We start from the raw sequence: 19,865 nt of genomic DNA on the forward strand, positions 1-19,865 counted from the left end.
TGTATGGAGAGTCGTACAGATGGAAGAAGGCATGCAGTGAGGCCTCTGCTTTGGAACAGGACAAATACCATATGGGGCGGTGGGGGAATGTCTCCTTGTATAGGTCCACTGGACCTGCCACTAGACAGACAAAATTTTTATTAAGTAGAAGTTGAGAAAGAGCAATGAAGTTTCCTATGAATTCCTCCCATGCAATAATCATTTAGAGTCAAGGCCCCTTCTCCCTAGAATTCCTCCCTGGTCCCTTCCCCAACCCCTAATGCATGGGTAGGCAAACTAAGGCCCAGGGGCTGGATCCGACCCAATCACCATCTAAATCCAGCCCACGGATGGTCCGGGAATCAGCGTGTTTTTACATGAGTAGAATGTGTCCTTTTATTTAAAAATGCATCTCTGGGTTATTTGTGGGGCCTGCCTGGTGTTTCTACATGAGTAGAATGTGTGCTTTTATTTAAAATGCATCTCTGGGTTATTTGTGGGGCATATGAATTCGTTCATTCCCCCCCCCCAAAAAAAAATATAGTCCAGCCCCCCACAAGTCTGAGGGACAATGGACCGGCCCCCTGCTGAAAAAGTTTGCTGACCGCTGCAACAAACCAATCAATATGTAAAATGATTCATGGGATTCAGATACTCTCATGGTTGATTTCCAAAGCAGGTGATCAAAAAATAAGTGAAAGAAGAAAGAGGGAGAGATGCCGTCCTGCTCAGTCACTATCCCTGAAAATCAGAAACTGCTTCACAAGTTTGCTCCTGGGGGTCTTGGCATCAATCAGTCTTTTTTTTTTTAAATGTAGCCTCTTTCCTTTGCTTCCCTTGACATCGTATGGCTGATCTATGCATGATGCCTGGCAATCCATGGCTGACCTGTTTGGGGAATTTGTGCAGATTAAAGTGGAGAGGACCCCCAAAGAGCTGTACATTGCATGCAGTGGTGGTGGTGGTGCTGCTGCTGCTGCTGCTGCTGCAGTGCAAGAGGCTGCTTTCCTTCCCTGGGTGGATTGGTTGGAAGAATATAGGGCACCTGGAAAGCAGGGAAGCAGTCCTTGATCACAAAAAGGGAAGAGCAGAATGCTCCCTCTGCCAGTGCCACATGCTGGACACTTTCACTATTCCCATTTCTCTGTTTCCCCACAACAAGCGCACAACACACACACACACACACACACACACACACACACACACACACACAATCAGCCATGATCAGTCTCCCAGAGTATGTAATTTGCCTCTCACAATTTAATGTCTGAGCATTCTGGGAGCCATTGGCTATCTCTAGCAACAAAGAATGCCAAGTAGGAAGCCTAGAGGGTAAAGCAGTGCCTGGACCATAGGGGAGAGAACAGTTTTGGAGGGCTGCTTCCCCTGGTTGTGAATGGTTGGAATAGCCTTATTGTGAAGGCGCTCTTCTTGCTCAGTACTAGAACTCAACCCGATACTGGAATACTAAGTTGCTTCTGAGGTCTGGAACATATGCTGCAGTGCCTTGTTTTTAACTTGAAGGCAATTATTTAAATGGGGGTGGGGGGGGAGATCCAACTGGATACTATTTCCCCCCAGTAAAGAGTGCATTACTGCCTCCTTTAATACAGATAGCATTTCACCCTCTCTGTTGTCCAGACACTCCTGTTAACGGATCTGCTTGTGTGTCTTTCCACACAAATAAATTAAATATTGTACAGTAGTACCTCAGGTTAAGAACTTAATTCGTTCCGGAGGTCCGTTCTTAACCTGAAACTGTTCTTAACCTGAAGCACCACTTTAGCTAATGGGGCCGTCGCACCGCTGGAGCACGATTTCTGTTCGCATCCTGAAGCAAAGTTTTTAACCCGAGGTACTATTTCTGTGTTAGCGGAGTCTGTAACCTGAAGTGTATGTAACCTGAAGTGTATGTAACTCGAGGTACCACTCTACTTGTGTTCACTGAGATACAGCCTTTGTGATCCTTATTGTGGTGACCCTGTAGTTTTTGCTGTATGTCACTACAAATTTAAAAATGCTTGGCAAGAGCTACAAATGTCACTATAACTAAAATCAGGTAGCTAGCCATGTTGGTCTGACACAGTCGAAATACATAAAAAAATAAAAAAATTGTCCAGTAGCACCTTAGAGGCCAATTAAGTTTGTTCTTGGTGTAAGCTTTCGTGTGCATGCACACTTCTTCAGATACACTGAACTAAAATGTTTGTTTACACATAATGGTGGACGGCAAGTAAAATAGCTTTATGGCTTGAAATGTCAGTACAGAAACATAAAAGAACATCATTATCATCATCATCATCATCTGGTTATTTTATTTTCTAAATTAAATTTCTATACTGCCCTTCATCTGAAGATGACAGCAGTTTACGCTGATTTGTGTGGGAAGTTCCTTAAAGACAGAGTAAGCCTACAAGTTTCTTTTGACTGGTGCAGGTGAGAACATGGCAGCTGCTAAGGTGCCCTCAGCCAAAATCCAATTGCCACCCTGGGTTCTAACATTTCTAAAAACATATCTCTGTTTCAGTCCTTGCGTAGCAGTCCTAATCAATGTTTAAGAACACATCTAAGAACCTTTCCACTTGCTTACTGATGCTGCCCTCTTTTGCATGGGTCATGGCTGTTTTCTGTGCAATCAGGAAACAAGTGGCTGTACAACAAAATGTGGGGCAGCGTGAACTATTACTGTTTGGGATTCCCAATATTCTATTCTACTGTTCCCCACCCCAATTTATGTTCCTCCCCCACATTCAACAGTAACTTTTCATTCAGTCCTCATTGGGCAGTTTTGAGGTGTCTTCACCCTCCCAGCTTTCGTTTTTTATGTATTAAAAAACACTCCATGCTCTAAATTCCATACTAAATGATTGCAATACACTCTATGTGGGGCTGCCCTTGAAGACTACTCAGAAACTTCAACTGGTCCAAACATATTATTGGTTGGGGTTGCTTTTAGAATTCAACCCCTATTTTAAAGCAGCTACATTAGCTGCCAATTCATTTCCTGTCTTAATTCAAGACAGGAATTCTCATGTTAGCATTTAAAGCCCTAAATGACTCAGGCCCAAATAGCAAAAAGGCCACCTTGTTCTCTAGAGACCATCTCGGGTGCTAAGGTGGGCAGAAGGGCCCCTCTTCATAGTTCCACTCCTGAGGAGGTCCAGGGGTGGCAGCAGCCCAAGAGAAGACATTCTCTGTGGTATTTCCTAAGTTGTAGAATTTCCTCCACACAGATTTGCATCTGACACCTTCACTATACAGCTTTTAAGGAATGCTGAAAACACACATCTTTAACCTGGCCTATGACACATTATCAGAATCCACCCTATTGTGACTAGTGGTCACTGATGGTCTGCTCCTCCTGCATGCATTTTTCTAATTTCCTTTTCAAGCTATCCAAGCGAGTGATCACAATTTAAAGGCAAATTCATGGGGAGGCTGTTGGCCCATGATGGCTTCCTATGACCTCCAGGTTACAGAGGTGGTAGCATCCTGCTGGTATCAACAGCTGAGGGTCATGAATGGGAACAAATAGGGAGGGCAGATTTGAACTGCTTAAAAGTTTAAAATAAGCAAATCATATTTTGCAGGCAGAGTGCAGCCTACACAGAAGTATGCCCCACTGAATTCAACGAGGGGATTATTGAAGGTAGCGGGGTTGCTGTACAAGCTGCGTTATGCAACGAATTTCTCAGGTTGTTTTGGAGGTCAGCTCTCAAGGGAAGTGAGTTGGAAGTTGGAGGAAGGCAAACAAGCAAAAGAGACAAGGGAGTTTCAGACCTACACTAGAAACTACTGAATGGTCCTCTCTGCACTTTTCCGATCTACGGAGTAAGCGGACGCGGTGAGGTAGTTCCCTCGTCCCGCCCCGTTGCCCAGGCAACGCGCACGAGCTTCGCGACAACACACGGCGCCTACAGAGCGAGAAAGAGGACGGCAACTAGTCCCGTCCGGAAAGTAGTCCGTCCCTTAACGACGGGGGGCGTGGCTTCGGCGCGATGTCCGGTTGGCCCTTTGAGCCTCGCTTTAGCTGGCTGGCGGAGCGCTCTTCCTGTCGCGCGGGGACGAAGTGCACAGTGAGAAGAAGCATGTGTCCTTCCGCATAGGAATCACTGGGAAGAGCGAGAGACGCGCGCAGCGGCGGCTGAGGAGGGAGCCCAACGCCCTCTCACCCGCCCGGCGGAACGAGCCCTCCCTACCCGCGACGCGGAGGCGGCGGCGGCGGGATGTTCAAGAACACGTTCCAGAGCGGCTTCCTATCCGTGCTCTACAGCATCGGGAGCAAACCGCTGCAGATCTGGGACAAGAAGGTGGCGGAGGGAGCTGGTCCTGGCCTACCTGGCCTGGGGGGCGTTTCTGCGAGAGGGTTTCTAGTCCTCATGGCTGCCCGGGGGTTGGCTTTTAAGGGTTGGCCTTCATGAGCTCTCTTCAGGGCTTGTGGCACCGCCAGGGAGAACCCCGGAGCTAGCCAGCCTCGCTTCCTCCCTCAGGCTTCGCATGCTCGAAGGAAGCCCGAGCCAGGTCTGGGGAACCTCCGGACTCTTGGACTACAACTCCCGTCGGCCCCAGCGTCGTATTACTGTGTTTTGTTGGGGCTGATGGGAGAACAATCTGGAGGACACCTGTTTGGGGAGGGATCCTCTTAGGGGTTCCCTCCTCGTCTGTTGCCCCATTTCTTTGGAAGCCCCTCCACTGTCCCTTGGGGCCCCAACATCTTAGGGTGGTCTAGCAGTGCTTCATGCCTGGTGGTCCCATTTCCAATTGACCGGAAGCAGAAAGCCTCATTTTCCCTTCCTACTACGGCTGAAAAGAGCCCTGTTGGATCAGACCAAATAGCTTTGCAGCCTATTTCCCTCAGTGCCTAATCAGATTACTCTCTAGGCCATAACTTCCCCAACTAGGTGCCCTCCATATGTTTTGGATGTCAGTTTCCGTTAGGCCTAGGCACTGTGGCCAGTGGTAACGGATGGTGGGAGTTGTACCACATAATGTAGTGATGATCCCTGATTTGGGCAGCTTTAAAAAAGGATTAAGCTGAATTCATGGCGAATTAGTCTAGCAATGACTGCTAGCTGCAGTGGTTGTATACTGCCTCCACTATAACACCAGTTGCTAGGAACTGCAAGTGAACAGAGTTCTGTTGTTTTTATGTCCTGCTTGCGGGCTTTCCATGGGGATATGGTTGGCCATTGTGAGAACAGGATGAAGCCTGCACTTCTAATTCAGAAGTATGTCTTCCTGGTAGGGCTTTCAGATGCTATTTGAAGCAAGAAAGTCATCTGCTTAATTGAGTGATGTCCTATTTCATTCTCACCTTCTAGGTGCGGAATGGCCACATCAAAAGAATTACAGATAATGATATTCAGTCATTGGTGTTGGAGATTGAAGGGACCAATGTCAGGTAAAGAGGAACCACTGTCTATGCTTTACTAATGTCCCATTGAGAATTAGATGTTGAAAAGCATTGTGTGATTGATTCCCAGCTCCAGTTTCCTCACAGAGATTTCTCCATCAAAACCACGCCAGCGTATAGTGACTATGGAAACAGCTCATTGCTCCCATCCTTGATAACGACAGTCTGGGATTGGAGGAGCCCATTGTGGCAATTTATCTGTTGTTATGCTTTGAATGGGCTGGCTGCATGTGGCCCTCAGGCCAAAAAGGATTAGTCTCCCATGTGGCAGGAGCTTTCCCTACAGCTGCTGGGATGGAGAACCTTTCTCAGCCTGAGAGCTGCGTTCCATGGTGGGTAAATTTCCAGGGACTGCTAGAGGTAAACCTGGGCATACCAACAGAGGTGACTCTTAGTAGAGCCGGATACCTTCCAACCATGCAAAAGTTAAGAGTTTCTACACAAGCTTTCCTCAATTTTCAATTAAGGCAGGGAAGAGGTATTGTCGCAGATCATATAATGCATAGGATGCATTCCTGACAGGCAAAGGCTCTTGAGGGTGCAGAGCAGGGTCAGTGAGGGTTTGTGGCCTGGAGAGAGTCCCAAGGATTGGATGAGAAGGTTGGAGGGCCACATTTGGTCCCTGGGGCTGAGTTTCCCCAATCCTGCTCCATAGGGAGGCAGAAATGTTAGTATATAAGCTTTTAGAGAATCCTGAAATGCCTGTAGAAATATTTCAAACAAATGGGTTCTTCTGATGCGCACCCTGCACCTGAATTTTGAAGCCCTGGGAGATGAGATGCTCTCAGAAGGCCTGCTTCTCCTGCAAGTCGTGCAGTCTTGCTCATTCTGTTTCTCTCCCCCACAGTACCACATACATCACATGTCCTGCTGACCCAAAGAAGACACTGGGGATCAAATTACCCTTTCTGGTGATGATAATCAAGAACCTGAAGAAATACTTCACCTTTGAAGTACAGGTTAGTTCATGGAGCTAACACAGCAGGTCCAGAACATGACAGCATTAGTGGACAAAGTCATTGGTCTTCCCATCTAAGTCATGAGATGGTTGTTCCTATTGTATAAAAGGTGACTTGCTTAGAGCTACTCAGTCTCTGAGATCCATCTGTTACTCCAACCCTCGGTTCAGCCTTACTGGCAGAGTTCCTCTCCAGCACTTCAGTCAGGTCCTTGGCTAGCCTGACACTGCTTATTCTGCAGGCCCCTCCCTCCAGGGGAGCTGAAGGCAGACTGCCTAGTATTCTTGTCAGTAAGGTTAGGGGACTGCAGGCTTGACATCTGCAGCCCCCTCCCCTTCCCAACAGTGGTGTGTCTTTCTGTGTTAGGTGTTAGATGATAAAAATGTGCGCCGACGGTTCCGTGCCAGCAATTACCAGAGCACCACCCGTGTCAAGCCTTTCATCTGCACCATGCCTATGCGCCTGGATGATGGCTGGAACCAGATCCAATTCAACCTCTCTGACTTCACTCGACGAGCGTATGGTACCAACTACATTGAAACCCTGAGAGTCCAGGTAAGGAGCCGTGCGTTCTGACAGCTGTGACACTTGCATTTCAGTTGCTGATTTGGGTGGTTGCCGTTGTGGAGAAAGAGCCATTGTGGCTTCAGTCTCTCTGTAGCTAGCGGTGGCAACTGCTGGAGTCTTCAGTTAACATGAGGGAGATCAGCATTCAGAGTTAACACTGGAAATTCTAGGCCCACAAGTGTCAATCAGCAGATTTGACTGTTTTCTTTTATCCCTGGGTCTGATCTCTCTTTGGAGGTTGTTCTGAAACAAATGCATTGTATATATGTATGTTAGTATTTATATATAAAATTTCTTACCGGTCATAAAACCCAAATCTGAGACTGTACCAAAATGACTTCCTAGCTGATTCTGTTTATAGCAAAATGGGATAGCATTCGTTTGGGGGGGGGGGGGCTGGTAACTGTCAGGCTGCTTTGAAATGACTGCTTCTGAAACACCCTTCTTGGACATGCTTGACTTTTCAGATCCACGCAAACTGTCGCATCCGCAGAATTTATTTCTCTGACAGACTCTACTCTGAGGATGAGCTTCCTGCTGAGTTCAAGCTTTATATCCCAGTCCAGAACAAGGCCAAGGTGAGCAGCTGCTGGAGGATCGGGGGGAGCAGGAGTTTGCATTCTAAAAAGCGCTTGTTAAGCTAGTTGTGGGAGCAGAGACGGTTGGAGTGGAGCACTTGATTTGGAGGGCAAGAATGCATCCTTACCTTTCACTCTCCTCAAGCCAAGTCTGACAGGTTGGCTGCTGACTCATCAAATGACCCACTTTTGCCCACACAATTCGAAATCAAATAGTGTGGGCAAAGGCACAGCCTGTAAAGTGCCAACTTTCAGCTAACCTTGTGAAGTCGATGTGCATAGAAAGCCTCAACAACCAGATGATCGCCTGAGTTGCGAAGCCATGGGGGGCACAGTTCTTTGCATGCAGCTTTGCAGCTGCTTCCAATTCATCTGATTGGCGCTACATCTTTACCTGCTCCTCCCCTGAAGTCCTATCTCTGTAGGAAACATGGACATGGCTTGGTCAAAATGGCCTCATGGACCAAACAGGGGTGTCTGGGGGCCTAACTAGGCCCACGCCTGGAGGTTCCCCACAGCTGCTGGAAGTGAGGGCAACTGATGCCAAGAAGAAGTCAGCTAAAAGAGCCTTATGCGTGGACTGCATGGAAACTTAGAGATGGCCGCTTGCAGCATAATCTAGTGTATTATTTAGTAAGCATCTTACACCACTCCTTAGCTGTCAGGTTCGCAGAGCAACTGATATACATTCAAACAACATATGCTGCAATATAGCATCACAACAAAGTGGAGCAGATAAATGTCCCAATGTTAAAACCTATAAACTAGTTGATCTTAAAAGGTCTGCACCTGGTGCCTAAAAGTGAGTCTCTCTAAGGAGTGAGTTGTAAAGAAGGAATGCTATGAAAGTTGAGCCTTGGGAAATTGGATTTAAGGTGTCAGTTCAGCTGTGTTCTCGCATGGGGCCTTGGACAAATCTCTTGTCTCATGCACATGCACACACTAGCAGAGAGCCTGCTGGTGAGGGATATTGCTGCAATAAGAGAGATCTGAATACCCTTTGAATGAATGTGAACTTTTGAATAACTGTCTTTCTCTGCATCTTTCCCCCTGCAGCAATGATGTCACATTGGGAAACACACTGAGAGAGACACTGTGAAGAGAGGTGGAAGAGTTTGTTTTTTTAAATTAAAAACAAAATTTAATGTTGATTTACATAGGGTAACTTTATTTAATAAAGGTTGGTATCTAAAATGCTGGGACACAGGACAACTAACCATGTCATTGTTTTGTGTGAGCGAGATGATGCACGATCAAGCTTGCACTTTAAAATCAACCCCAGACCAAACTTGAGTTATGGGGTTTGATCCTGAGTGCATGCAGACAACTCTGTTGGAGCAGTTTTGAGATCCTTGTGCCCCCTGCCCCCCTCGGATGCCAGCGGTTTTTCTTCTTTGCTGTTCATATCTTTTTTCATGTATGCTCCAAATATGTGTGGACTCCTCCCCTTCTGGAAGCTGCTATTAAATATTTGATTTTCTTTGTAAGGCTGTTCTTGGTTACTGCATGCTGAAGGAGGCCTTATGCATCACAGGCTCCCTTGCAGGTGAATTGATTCCCTGTGGTATTGTTCCTGGCCTGCCTTGTCCCCTTCATTGTCAAATGTCAATGTGTGTCTCCTGCTTGTGTGCCAAGGAGATAAGGAGGGATGGTAGCCAAAGTTCTGAACTGTCAGATCTAATTTCTTGGGCATGAACCTCAGTAGAATCCCTTCCTCTTTCCCGGTCATGTGGTGTGCACATTCACAGTGCAGTGCACGCAGCTGATGAAGGGAATCGGGAGCGTGTTTTGCCCCTTTGAAGAACAAAATTCTGCCTTAGTGCTTTTAATGACTTCTGTAAAGTGGGCAAGTGAATGGCTGCATCTGAAGCTTCTCTTGGAAAGGTGAAAGTGGAAAGCCTGAGCATAGGGAGATTTGACAAGGGACTAGGCATTTCTGCCTTTCCTTGCTGGTGGCATCAGTCCAAGGAAGGGGCTGGGAAATCTGGGCAAAGTGTCCTCCTGGGGGGGCACTTTCCAGAAGCCTTAGCCTTACAGATCTTGTTACTAAACTTATTCCCCTTGCTTCACCAGGTCCCAGGGTGGGTTCCGGCAATTGACAATTCAGTATTAAAGCAATTAATGCAAATTACAGTCACAATAATAGGGTGGGTCCTCTAAACACACATCTCTGGTATCAAAAGAGGTGTGTCTTCATAATTCCCTGAGACTATAATGAAGGTGCCAGGCTCATCTCTGTGGGGAGGGAATTCCATAATTTCTTGAACTTCCATCAGCCTCAGTAGGCATGGCCAATAATGAGGGAGGATGGGTGTTGCAGCTGTGGAACATCTGGAGGACAACAGGCTATCCACCCCTTCTCTAAGTAGGCTGGGGAGAAGTTCCTGTTGCACCGAAGAAGTACCTCTGCTAGACCATTGCCCTTTTTGTGTTTCAAACTTAAGCAGTGGAGGTGCTCCCATGACTCCCCATCTGTCAAAATGCAAGTGTGGGCAGAGTTGCCGCCCAGCATGCCATGTGATGCCCTTTATCTTCCACTTCCTCCACTTAGCTTAAAATGAGTGACCTAAAATATCCAGCACTCTGAGCTGAAGGATTGTTGACAGTCTGTACTCAGTGAGCACAGGTAGTCTTGCTGGCTGGTCTTTCAGACCAAAAGCCAAGAGTGGGCAGGAGGCTAATACATTTGTTAGGATCAACCAAAACATCACAGATTGCTTTAGAGATGGCCAGAATGTTTCCATTCACACACACAAACACAAACAAGGAAGTTGTGCAGCGGTTACTGTAAATCCTGTAACACTAAATTGTGTACCTGTCTGATGATGTGGCTGGACCAGAATAGATTAGCTTGAAGAACAGCAACAGAAGCCCCCTCCCTTGGTTTTGTCCTAAGGAGAGCACCATGACTGCAGCAGTGCCTGCCGACAGGCCTCCAGCATGCATGTGGTGGCATTCCTTTCACTTCCAGCAGGTGTTGCTGTTGTGTTTCTAAACACTGTAAGGTACACTGGTTAATGGAGGAGCAGCCCTGAAAGGTCAGAATCATGGGCAGTTCTAGGGCCTTGCGTTGTAAGGCTTGCCTTCTGTCAGACCTTGGGGTGTTGAAGGTACATGGATGTAGAGGTTTCTGCATTGACTGCTTGACTAGTGGTGACCTATGGAGCTCTTGTGGCTCACATGGATTTCCTCTTTAAGGAACCCTAGCAAGAACTATGTCAATCCAGTAAAAAAAGCAGCTCACAGCTCCTGCAGTTAGTAAAAAATAGCCCTTTTATGTCTCCGAGTGACTTATAGCACTAGAGCGGGGGGACCGGTAAGTACACAAATCTTGGTTAGCTGAGAGTTTTAATGGTGTGGAAGTTGGGGGGGGGCATTGTGAGGGTCTTGCCCCCAGGTGAAGCAGCTGTGGACTTCCCTAGGTGGACAGATTTGACAAGTGACTGTCTTTGCTTTTATTCTGTGTCAAGTCCTAGATTGGTCTCTAGAGACTCCGGAGGGTAAATCCTTCCAGGGCAGTGGAGGTTTTAATAGCTGAAAAGCTTCCACATGCTGATAATTTGCGATGTCGTCCCTCCTCTAAGAGAACCAGGGCCTCCTGTTGCAATGCCAGACCCACCTTCAATTGTTGCCAATCCCTGGAACAGAGTGTGGCAGTTTTCCTCTGCATTGCAGCATTGAGAACTTGGTTGTTCTATCTCCTGCCAATGTTCTGGATAATCCACTCAAGATAACTCCTTGCTGGAGATGCTGCCTCGTCACCATATTTGGAGAGGGAGCAATTTTCTCCCAGCCTGCAGACACAAAGCACCTGCTCCTTTCTACCACGGTTCTTGCTTGGTTCTCTTTTTGGGGCCTGCTGGTTGTTGGGTCAGTCTGAGCAAGTGGAAGAATCTCACTGTCCCAACATTAAATCTGTCTGCAAGGAGTGAGCACTGTTTCCAAGGGAAACTGTTAGCCAGAACAAGTGGAGCAAATATGCCTGTGGATGCGCACAAGGCAACAATTGTCCTATCTGGTGTTGCAACTCTCTCACAGGGCAGCTCCATCTCAGCAGCTTCTCACTTCCTGGCCCCTCCCCACCCCCTTCATTCACTGGACAGCAGCCAGCCACAGATGGCCAGCCAAGCTGGGATGCCCCTACTCTCCTTTTGTCAGATTGCCCATGTCTTAAGAGGCAGACAGTGCCCGCTGGGTAGGGGCTCTCTCATGTGCAGGAGAGGGAATAAAGGGGGTCTTTATTGCTCAGCGGCAATGCATGAGCACAAGGGTCTGGTGTGCTATTTTCTGCTGTAGGCACCAGGCTTGCTTGGATGGCAGAGATCCTCTCAGAGCAGTGGGAAATGACAAAGGCTGCAAGTGGAAAGAGGGAGCTGTGGCCAAGGAGCAGGATTCAGCCCCAGCAAGCAGGTGTTAGGTTTCGAATTTCCCCAAAGCCAGAGATCCCTCTTCAAATAAAACTACTATCTTGGAAGGGTTTGCTCCTAACAAGGCAGCACAGCCCTATGAAGGTGTCTGACTGTACTGGCCCCAGGAGCAACACACCAGGCACTGGTTATCTGCCTGCAAAGCTATAGGTTTGGGGCCCAGGACTTTGCCTGTGCTGCAGACCTTCCTGACTCTGTTTGGTGAAACCTTTGGCATTCAGGTACCTTAAGCCCTAAGTTGGCTGAGTCCCTTGCATGCAGACTAATGGTGACCCCCTTGACATTGCTCCACAAACAAAATCTTACTATCTCGCCTGCCATTTGCTAACTTGCACTAGAGATGAGTCAGAGGGAACAGACAGGCTGTTCCTTTGGGCAAAATCTTCCTAGGAGATGGGAGGCAGGTGGTTGCTGAAGCCATGCAGAATCGGCAAATCCAGCTGAAGCATTTTCTGCCTCCCTCATCCAAGTGGGATTCAAAGGCAAAGAGATGCTGCCTCTGCAAAGGGCGTAGAAGTTGCACCAAGCAGCTGGCATCATTGGGATGGGGAATCACCAATCTGTTTAAGGCTGCTTGTCCCAATTGTGCATACTTTGATTTCATCCATGTGACATTTCTTTAACTGTTTCTCTTTTGAATGATAGTCATATCTTAAATCTCAGCAGGCCTGTGCACAATAAACAACCCTGGTGCCTTTATACTATTTGCTATTCAAATGGATTGGCAAAGCCAATGGCCCATTGCCATTGCTTCATTTAGTGTCCTAGCACTTAGTCTCCAAATAATAACTTTTAAAAATGCTATGTTGCCTGCAGTGGTTGTGCCTCAGGAGGATTGTTAGTGGCAAAAGATCTCTGCTGCCCTCAAGATGTTTTGGACTACAATTCCCATCAGCCCCAGCATAATATGACCATTCTGATAGACCATCTTGTTGATGGTGGTGGGAAAAACAGGCTGTTCAGCTGCAGGTCAAACACCCCTGCTCTGTCCCTTTGTCTGCTAGCTGATTTGAAAGTGCTGCCTCTATAGGAATGATGGGAGTTGTAGTCCAAAACCTTTGGAGGACACATGGCTAGAGAAGGTCTAGTTGCTATAAGTATGCTAATCATTAGTTTACAATCATGCCACAAAGGACCAATGATCGTGCACAAACGCTTTCCACGAAGAACAGGAATCAATTTTGGGACAGAATCACAACTGCCCAGCTCAAATACACATCATAACCAGTGCTGAGTGCTTCCCTGCAGAAGAAACAAAACCTCAAGCATCCACCCTGCATTTGGCAAATTGGGTAGCAATTAAGTGCCTAATTTTGTGCTATAAATTGATTGACTGGAAATCAATGCACCTTTTTGCTGTGGCTGCAATCTTCTAAACAAGCCAGTGGTCCTTGGAGAAGTGCTCTTGGAATGATCCTGTTGAGGCTTTCATGTAAATTATATTCTGTTGGAATCAGGTGAACCATTTTTCCGGAACGCATCAAAGCTGGCTGGTGTGGACTTTTTTGCTTCTATAAAGAAAAGTATTTGGGTTGCAGTGTGGAGAGGATCATTTGACAGGCAGGCACAGCAACAGAACATTTTCTACAAGGCCAAGTTCCACTCAGCTCATCTGATGGGAAGTGTTGGGGCAGGACATGCAATTCGCGGATATAGTCAAAGCCCCTGGGCATGCTCTTAATGAGCTTTGTTCCAAAGAGCTACTGTTCCCACAGCAGCAACAGGAGGAAGGGAAGGAGGTGCTGTTATCAAATAGCCCATGATCTCACATCCTCTTCTTCAGATGGTCAGAGTTCACAGCACAACAGAAGCAGCGTTTCAGGAGGCAGAATCAATAATGAACGTATCTTATCAGCCTCCTAATGGGGTCAGGCTCATGGCTCAGTGCCTTCCTGGATGGAAAGAAAAATCTAATTTGCTTGGCAGTTTCAGGAAGGCAGAAGCAGCAGCTGTGATGCAGAGCAACAAGCAGGCTTTAATTCTGATGTCTCCAAAGCAAAGCTTGATGGGCAGAGAAGCCATAACTGAAGGTGGAGGGGGTAGGGTAGGGTGCCAAAGCTCTGCCGCTGCTCAGCCCAGCTGTGCAATCTGGACTGTCCCAAGTTTCTGTGCACTGTGCTGAGAGGTCCTCTTTCTGAGCACAGCCAACAGGACTTGGCTTCAGGAGAATGTGGTCAGCAAATCTTGCAGTTCTCAAGTCACTTCTGTAAAGTGCTACATGTGTTGACAGTGTGTAGCAGCAGTAGTAGCAGACCCCCCAAGTGTCCCTATTTTCTAGGGACGTCCCTAATTCAGAGAAGCTGTCTCAGTTTCTTATTTGATCCCAGAATGCCCCACTTTTCCTTAGGATGTCCCTATTTCCACTGGAGAAATGTTGAAGGGTATGAAGTTATCCGACCCTTGAGCCCCCTGAAGGCAGTCCTCTGTAGTGAAGTTTTTTTAAAAATTGATTTATAAAGTTTTTATATATGTTGGAAGCTGCCCAGAGTGGCTGGGGCAGCCCAGTAAGATGTGTGGAGTATAAATAGTAAAATTATCATTATGGACTGGGACATCCCTATTTTCATCAGAGAAATGTTGGAGGATACTTATAATAATAATAAATAATAAAAAATAAAATAAATAACATGCGCCTATAATAAAAGTGAGCCCTGTCTGATCTTTAGATGATCTTACTCTGTTTTATTATATTTTTTGCTTAATGTTTATGTTCACACTGGGACACGGGTGGCGCTGTGGTCTAAACCACTGAGCCTAGGACTTGCCAATCAGAAGGTCAGCGGTTCGAATCCCCGCCACGGGGTGAGCTCCCGTTGCTCGGTCCCTACTCCTGCCAACCTAGCAGTTCGAAAGCACATCAAAGTGCAAGTAGATAAATAGGTACCGCTCCAGCGGGAAGGTAAACAGCATTTTTGGGCACTGCTCTGGTTCGCTAGAAGCGGCTTAGTCATGCTGGCTGCATGACCTGGAAGCTGTCTGCAGACAGACGCCGGCTCCCTCGGCCAATAAAGCGAGATGAGCGCCCTAACCCCAGAGTTGTTCATGACTGGACTTAACAGTCAGGGGTCCCTTTACCTTTACTTATGTTTAAAGCTATAGTTGTTCTGAAAGGAGCAGCATCCCATGAAGTTCCTCATTCCAAGTATGTTTTCTGCAACCTTACAATCCAATTCTTCACATTTTTTTCAAGTTTCTCATCAGGGTCCTGTTAAGCACTCAACCCTTTCCTGATGGCTGAAAAGTTCCAGAGGCAACACTTCAGGGCTTCCTTTCCTTTACATGCAAAGCCCTGGTTGTATCTTTGATATCTGCTTTATTTATAGCTATGCAAACAGAGCTTACTGGAAGCAGATCAACACCAGGTTAGCCAATCCACTTGCCCTGCGTCAGAGATCTGCACCGAAAGCTTGACCTTCATGCTTCAGCCAACTCCCAGCTCCAAACACTTTCTTGGTCTCACTCTCCTAACTGGCTCCAAAGCAGAGTTTCTCTGCCCTGTTCCTCTTGGAGGGGTGGGCATGTTACAGGCCACAGTCCAGTGCTGGACAGGAATTCCCAACTACCCTGGGCTTGGTTATACCTCTGACCAAGATGGACAAACTCAGAAGACCACTTTGAGGGTATTTACAACATTGCCTAGCCTTATTTATTTATTTGCCTCTTCATTTTCTAGTTCCTTTCATCCTTACAATTGGCTAAAACATTCCCTCCCTCTCCAACTACAAAGTATATCAGAACCTAATGAACAAAGACAGACAATCAATGTTAAATCCTCATTGCAATCAGGCTGTAAATGATATAGTAGTAGTAGTAGTAGTAGTAGTAGTAGTAGTAGTAGTAGTAATAATAATAATAATAATAATACAGCTTATTTTAGCCAAATGTTCTAAGAGCCTTTGGGTATTGGCTTTTCGTTAGCCAATACAGTATATTTTAAAATGTTATATACGGCCATCAGTGCACAAAAAAGTGTCCCTTTTCTTTAACTCTTGGTTATGTGAATCTTTTGCAACAGCTTTTCGGCCAGTGCTTTTTCCCAAATTTTGTTGTGCCATTTTGGAATATTCAGGCCCTTTAAACTCTTCCCCAAACCAGCAGATCCCTGCAGCTATCAGAAGAATTTTAATAAAGAAGTTATTTTAATAAAGGTTACAACTCCTGTAATGATGTTGAGCAATAGTAACTCTGGAGTTTCAGCAACTATCCCCCACAAAGTAAAGTTTGATAGTTCTTTGAAAATAAAACCCTAGCGGGGGGCCACTAGGTGGAGCATCGGAAGATGGCTGATAGTAACATCTCTCCGACCCACACGAGGTAATTTGGAGGCTATGATGGGGGTAATTAGCCTCCTTAACCCCCCCCCAGGATTGTGGGGGGGACGGCCCTTGCCTGCTGTGCCCTATACCACCCCCGAACTAGGCACAAAGCCCTCCTGTGGGATTCCGGCACTCCTGGACGCCGTCCCTGATTCGCGCCGCTAGTTGCAAGAATCTTCAAAAGAAACAATTTGGACGAGATAAATTGCACATGCTTCAAGGAAAAAGGAGGAGTAAAGACTGCTGACAGAAGAGATCTCTGATAACAAGACAAGAATAAAATATGAGAAGATACGTCAAGATACGGTACGACAAATGACTGAGGGGGGAGGGGGGGAAACCTGCCTTCCCTTTTTTTATGTGATTTAACAAGAATCCCCTCCCCTAATGAGTCAGAAACTAAGGACTTAAGCTGTGGATTTAAGGCTGTGCGGAGATAAACTTTCGAACCAAAGCAATGTTTCAAGATGAAGCTGGAAAGCTAAGAGTTTTGGAATGACGCAGTTAAAAATGCCATCGCCATTTTGGGAGGCATTGTTGGAGCTCTTGGGTCTGGGAGGAGAAAGAGAGAAATAGAGTTGTTTACACATCGTGGATCAACTCCTCAGTGGGACTTAAGAGCGACAAATGCCAAATTTATGATGGAAAGAGCGATGTTATCTACGAAGGAGATATATGGAAACCATCTGGACTTAGTGGAGGAACGGGAAATCCACACAGGATTATTATTTTGCTTATCGGCTTAAGGAGACTAACAGAAGAGATCGTAAAGGAAAAATAGAAATTATATGAACAAGATACGATGTGGAAACACCAAGATAAGACTGGATAGAATTATGAACTTTGTCTGGACTGATTGGGACTGATTTGGACATTAACGCAGTAAGAAGAAGATGATCTGAATCCCCCTTTGGATCTTGAAGTATGGGTTCCCCCAACAAAATTTAAAAATTTGGCTTTGTAATTTGGAATTTATGCGATGTGATTTAATTTGATGTGATTGGCCAGTTAATAAAAATTATTTTAAAAAAAGAAAATCAAACCCTAGCATTGAGAAAGAAACCCTCAGCCTCTCCAACATGGTATTGTCCTTAGATGCATTAATGCATGGGATTCTCAGAGCAAGATACCGTATTTGCAAGCTTTTCAATATCATTTCTCTGTACTTTGAGGTTGATTTATGGGGGAAGCTGTGCCTTTCTGCAGTGTCTGTTAATTTGGGGGTTCATACCTGCCGCTCTCCACCTTTAGCCACCACTTTTCTGTCAGTACATTTGGGGACTTTTCAGCTCAGAAAATTCAGAAAGCCATTAACCAAGAGTCATCAGCATTCATCTTGAGGTCTGCTGTTGATGCTAAGTCAGGAGTGACAGTGAAGGACATCTGATTTGACATTGATGTTGTGGGTGGAATGCAAAGATTTGTACCATCTGTGTACATTTGGTCTTGCAACAAGCTTACTCTGAAACCTCCTTTAGTAGGTGAGATATGTCAGACCGCCAACGTTTTCAGCTTATAAAGTTTTGTATGGGTTTTAATTTTTGTATCATATTGCAAATCACACTGAGTTTATTTTCTGAAAAAGTGACTAATAAAAGCAGTAAATAAGTAAGTAAGTAAATAAATAAATAAATAATTTAGGTTGTCCTTTCACTATTGATTGTTTTCATGGGCTTCTCACATCTTGAGTCCCTTCTGCTAATTAAAAGTTATATAAGCATCCTGTTTTGAAACTATGTAAGTTGAAGCATTTGTTTAGGACAGAGATGTGGTCCTCCAGATTTTGTTGGACTTGGACTTGGACTATGTGTTATGAATTGACACATTAAAAGAAGGATTTGCAGGCCAATTTTAGAGCCAACAAACCATCGAAAAAGAAAAACAAGCATTGGATTTGCTCTAGTTACAGTGTATTTTCCAATGTTTGGAAGGAAGCTTTAGTTGATGACATCATGATGGGCTTTGCACCCCACAAGAGCTGCCCAAGGGGCTTTTCAAGACCACCTGCTGTTGGCTAGTGTGTCAAGCAGGGTGCTGGACTCGATGGGCCTTTGATCTGATCCAGCTGCAGGGCTCTTCTTACAGTCTTAAATAGAAAGTAGGGACCAAAAGTGGGGGGGGGGGCACATTACAAACATGATTGAGCATAGAATCATGTGGGTTTGTTCTTGCTAAGCTTCCAACATTCTTCCATCGTCATGGGAAAGTAAGAGAAACTCGTGGTTTTTCACTGGAGATTTCCACTTGCATCTTAAATTAATTGTTCTGCCAATTCAGAAAGAGCCATTTGGCTTTCGGGCAATGCATTTGTTAATGATTTCGCTGCCTTTTTCATTAGCTACTTTTGCATTAGCAGCTGGAGGCATTTGTCCTTACAGCTTCCAGAATTATTTTCTTAACAGTAAGAAAGAGGATGTGGCTTATAGGAGAGCCCTTTGTTAGAATCACGATCCCCCAAATTGCAGGCAATAAGCTTCAGACAGCAGCGCTAGGTAGAAGCACCTTGTTTAGCAGAACATGTTTCACCCATAAGCCGTCTTCCTCACAGGCAAAAGCTTTCCTTGTGACTTATGCTGGTATACCCAGTTAAAACAGCTTATTCAAGTTTCCAGAGATTCTGTCTTCACGTGCAAATACAAGATTGCAGCCTGACTCTTTGGCTTCCTGTCTCCCGCACGCTCAGTATGACATTGAGGGTCATGATATTGTCTCATGTCTCTTGAAATCAGAGGCAGGGCTTTTAATTTTGAGCAGCACAGCAGTAAAGTGATTGCAGTGTTTCTGCCTCACACATGCCACAACAACACACCTGTGCATTTTGCATGTGTGTGCACAACATACCGTATTTTTTGCTCTATAGGATGCACTTCTCCCCCTCCAAAAATGAAGGGGAAATGTGTGTGTGTCCTATGGAGCGAATGCAGGCTCTCGCTCTCCAGGCTTCAGGAAGCTATCTGCAAGCCTTCGGACCGTGGCTTCACACCCACCCGCCCAATTCAGCTCTCCTCCAGATATAGCTTGGGGTGATGATGATAATGCCATAGCAGAGGCACCAGGAGCGTCCCAGTCTTCCTAGCTGCTTCCTGAAGTCACGTCTCAAGTGGGCACAGCTGCACCGCTGCTAGGCCAGGAAGCCAGGGCAGGAGCCAAGCGTCTGCGACTGAAGCTCATTTCTCCTGACCTCTGGGTTAATGAATGCACACAGAGGCAACAGAGGGAACCCTGTTCTCGAGGTGGACAAAGAGAAGTGGCCACTGGCAGCTGCCGGGGTAGTATTTATTATGCAGCAACTGAACACAAGTGGTAGAGGCGGCACGTATAAAACTTGTCGGCAGAAGACAGGAGCCAACCAGGGTGTGGTGTGTGCACAGCACAGGGGAGCAAGGTGCAACCTGGCACCTGTTGCCTTAGTGGCTTTTGTGTGTGCGGAGCAAAAGCCACCAGCGAGAGCCATCAGGGCTTGCTACCTAAGAGGACCCAAAACCAAGGCCTTCTCTACAGCAGGAAGATGCAGACCAAAGTGCCCCTGGTCTGTGTGTGGAAGAACCTGCTTCCTTTTCAACAAGGAAGTGCATGTAGGGCAAGCATACTTTATTATTTTTATTATTAGATTTATTGCTACCCCT

The 19,865-nt window shown here is 46.1% G+C and overlaps 1 protein-coding gene across 1 annotated transcript; it reads left to right on the forward strand.

The window, feature by feature from the left end:
- The first annotated feature begins 3,945 nt into the window (after nt 1-3,945).
- Nucleotides 3,946-8,983, forward strand: CFAP20 (cilia and flagella associated protein 20). Its single transcript, XM_083751391.1, has 6 exons — nt 3,946-4,289; nt 5,301-5,380; nt 6,240-6,351; nt 6,718-6,906; nt 7,386-7,496; nt 8,553-8,983. Exons 1-6 carry the CDS (start codon nt 4,206-4,208, stop codon nt 8,556-8,558), a joined length of 582 nt encoding a protein of 193 aa, XP_083607517.1. The 5' UTR covers nt 3,946-4,205; the 3' UTR covers nt 8,559-8,983.
- Nucleotides 8,984-19,865: the final 10,882 nt, after the last annotated feature.

Source organism: Podarcis gaigeae (assembly GCF_964106915.1).
Source record: "Podarcis gaigeae genome assembly, chromosome: 8".
Classification (NCBI taxonomy): Eukaryota; Metazoa; Chordata; class Lepidosauria; order Squamata; family Lacertidae; genus Podarcis; species Podarcis gaigeae.

What these genes read in the sequence shown, in the direction of transcription:
- CFAP20 (XM_083751391.1), top strand. Translation starts at nt 4,206, where the DNA reads ATGTTCAAGAACACGTTCCAGAGCGGCTTCCTATCCGTGCTCTACAGC. An exon ending in TGCAGATCTGGGACAAGAAG is followed by an intron (nt 4,290 to 5,300) that starts GTGGCGGAGGGA and finishes CTCACCTTCTAG; the next exon opens with GTGCGGAATGGCCACATCAA. An exon ending in ACTTCACCTTTGAAGTACAG is followed by an intron (nt 6,352 to 6,717) that starts GTTAGTTCATGG and finishes TTTCTGTGTTAG; the next exon opens with GTGTTAGATGATAAAAATGT.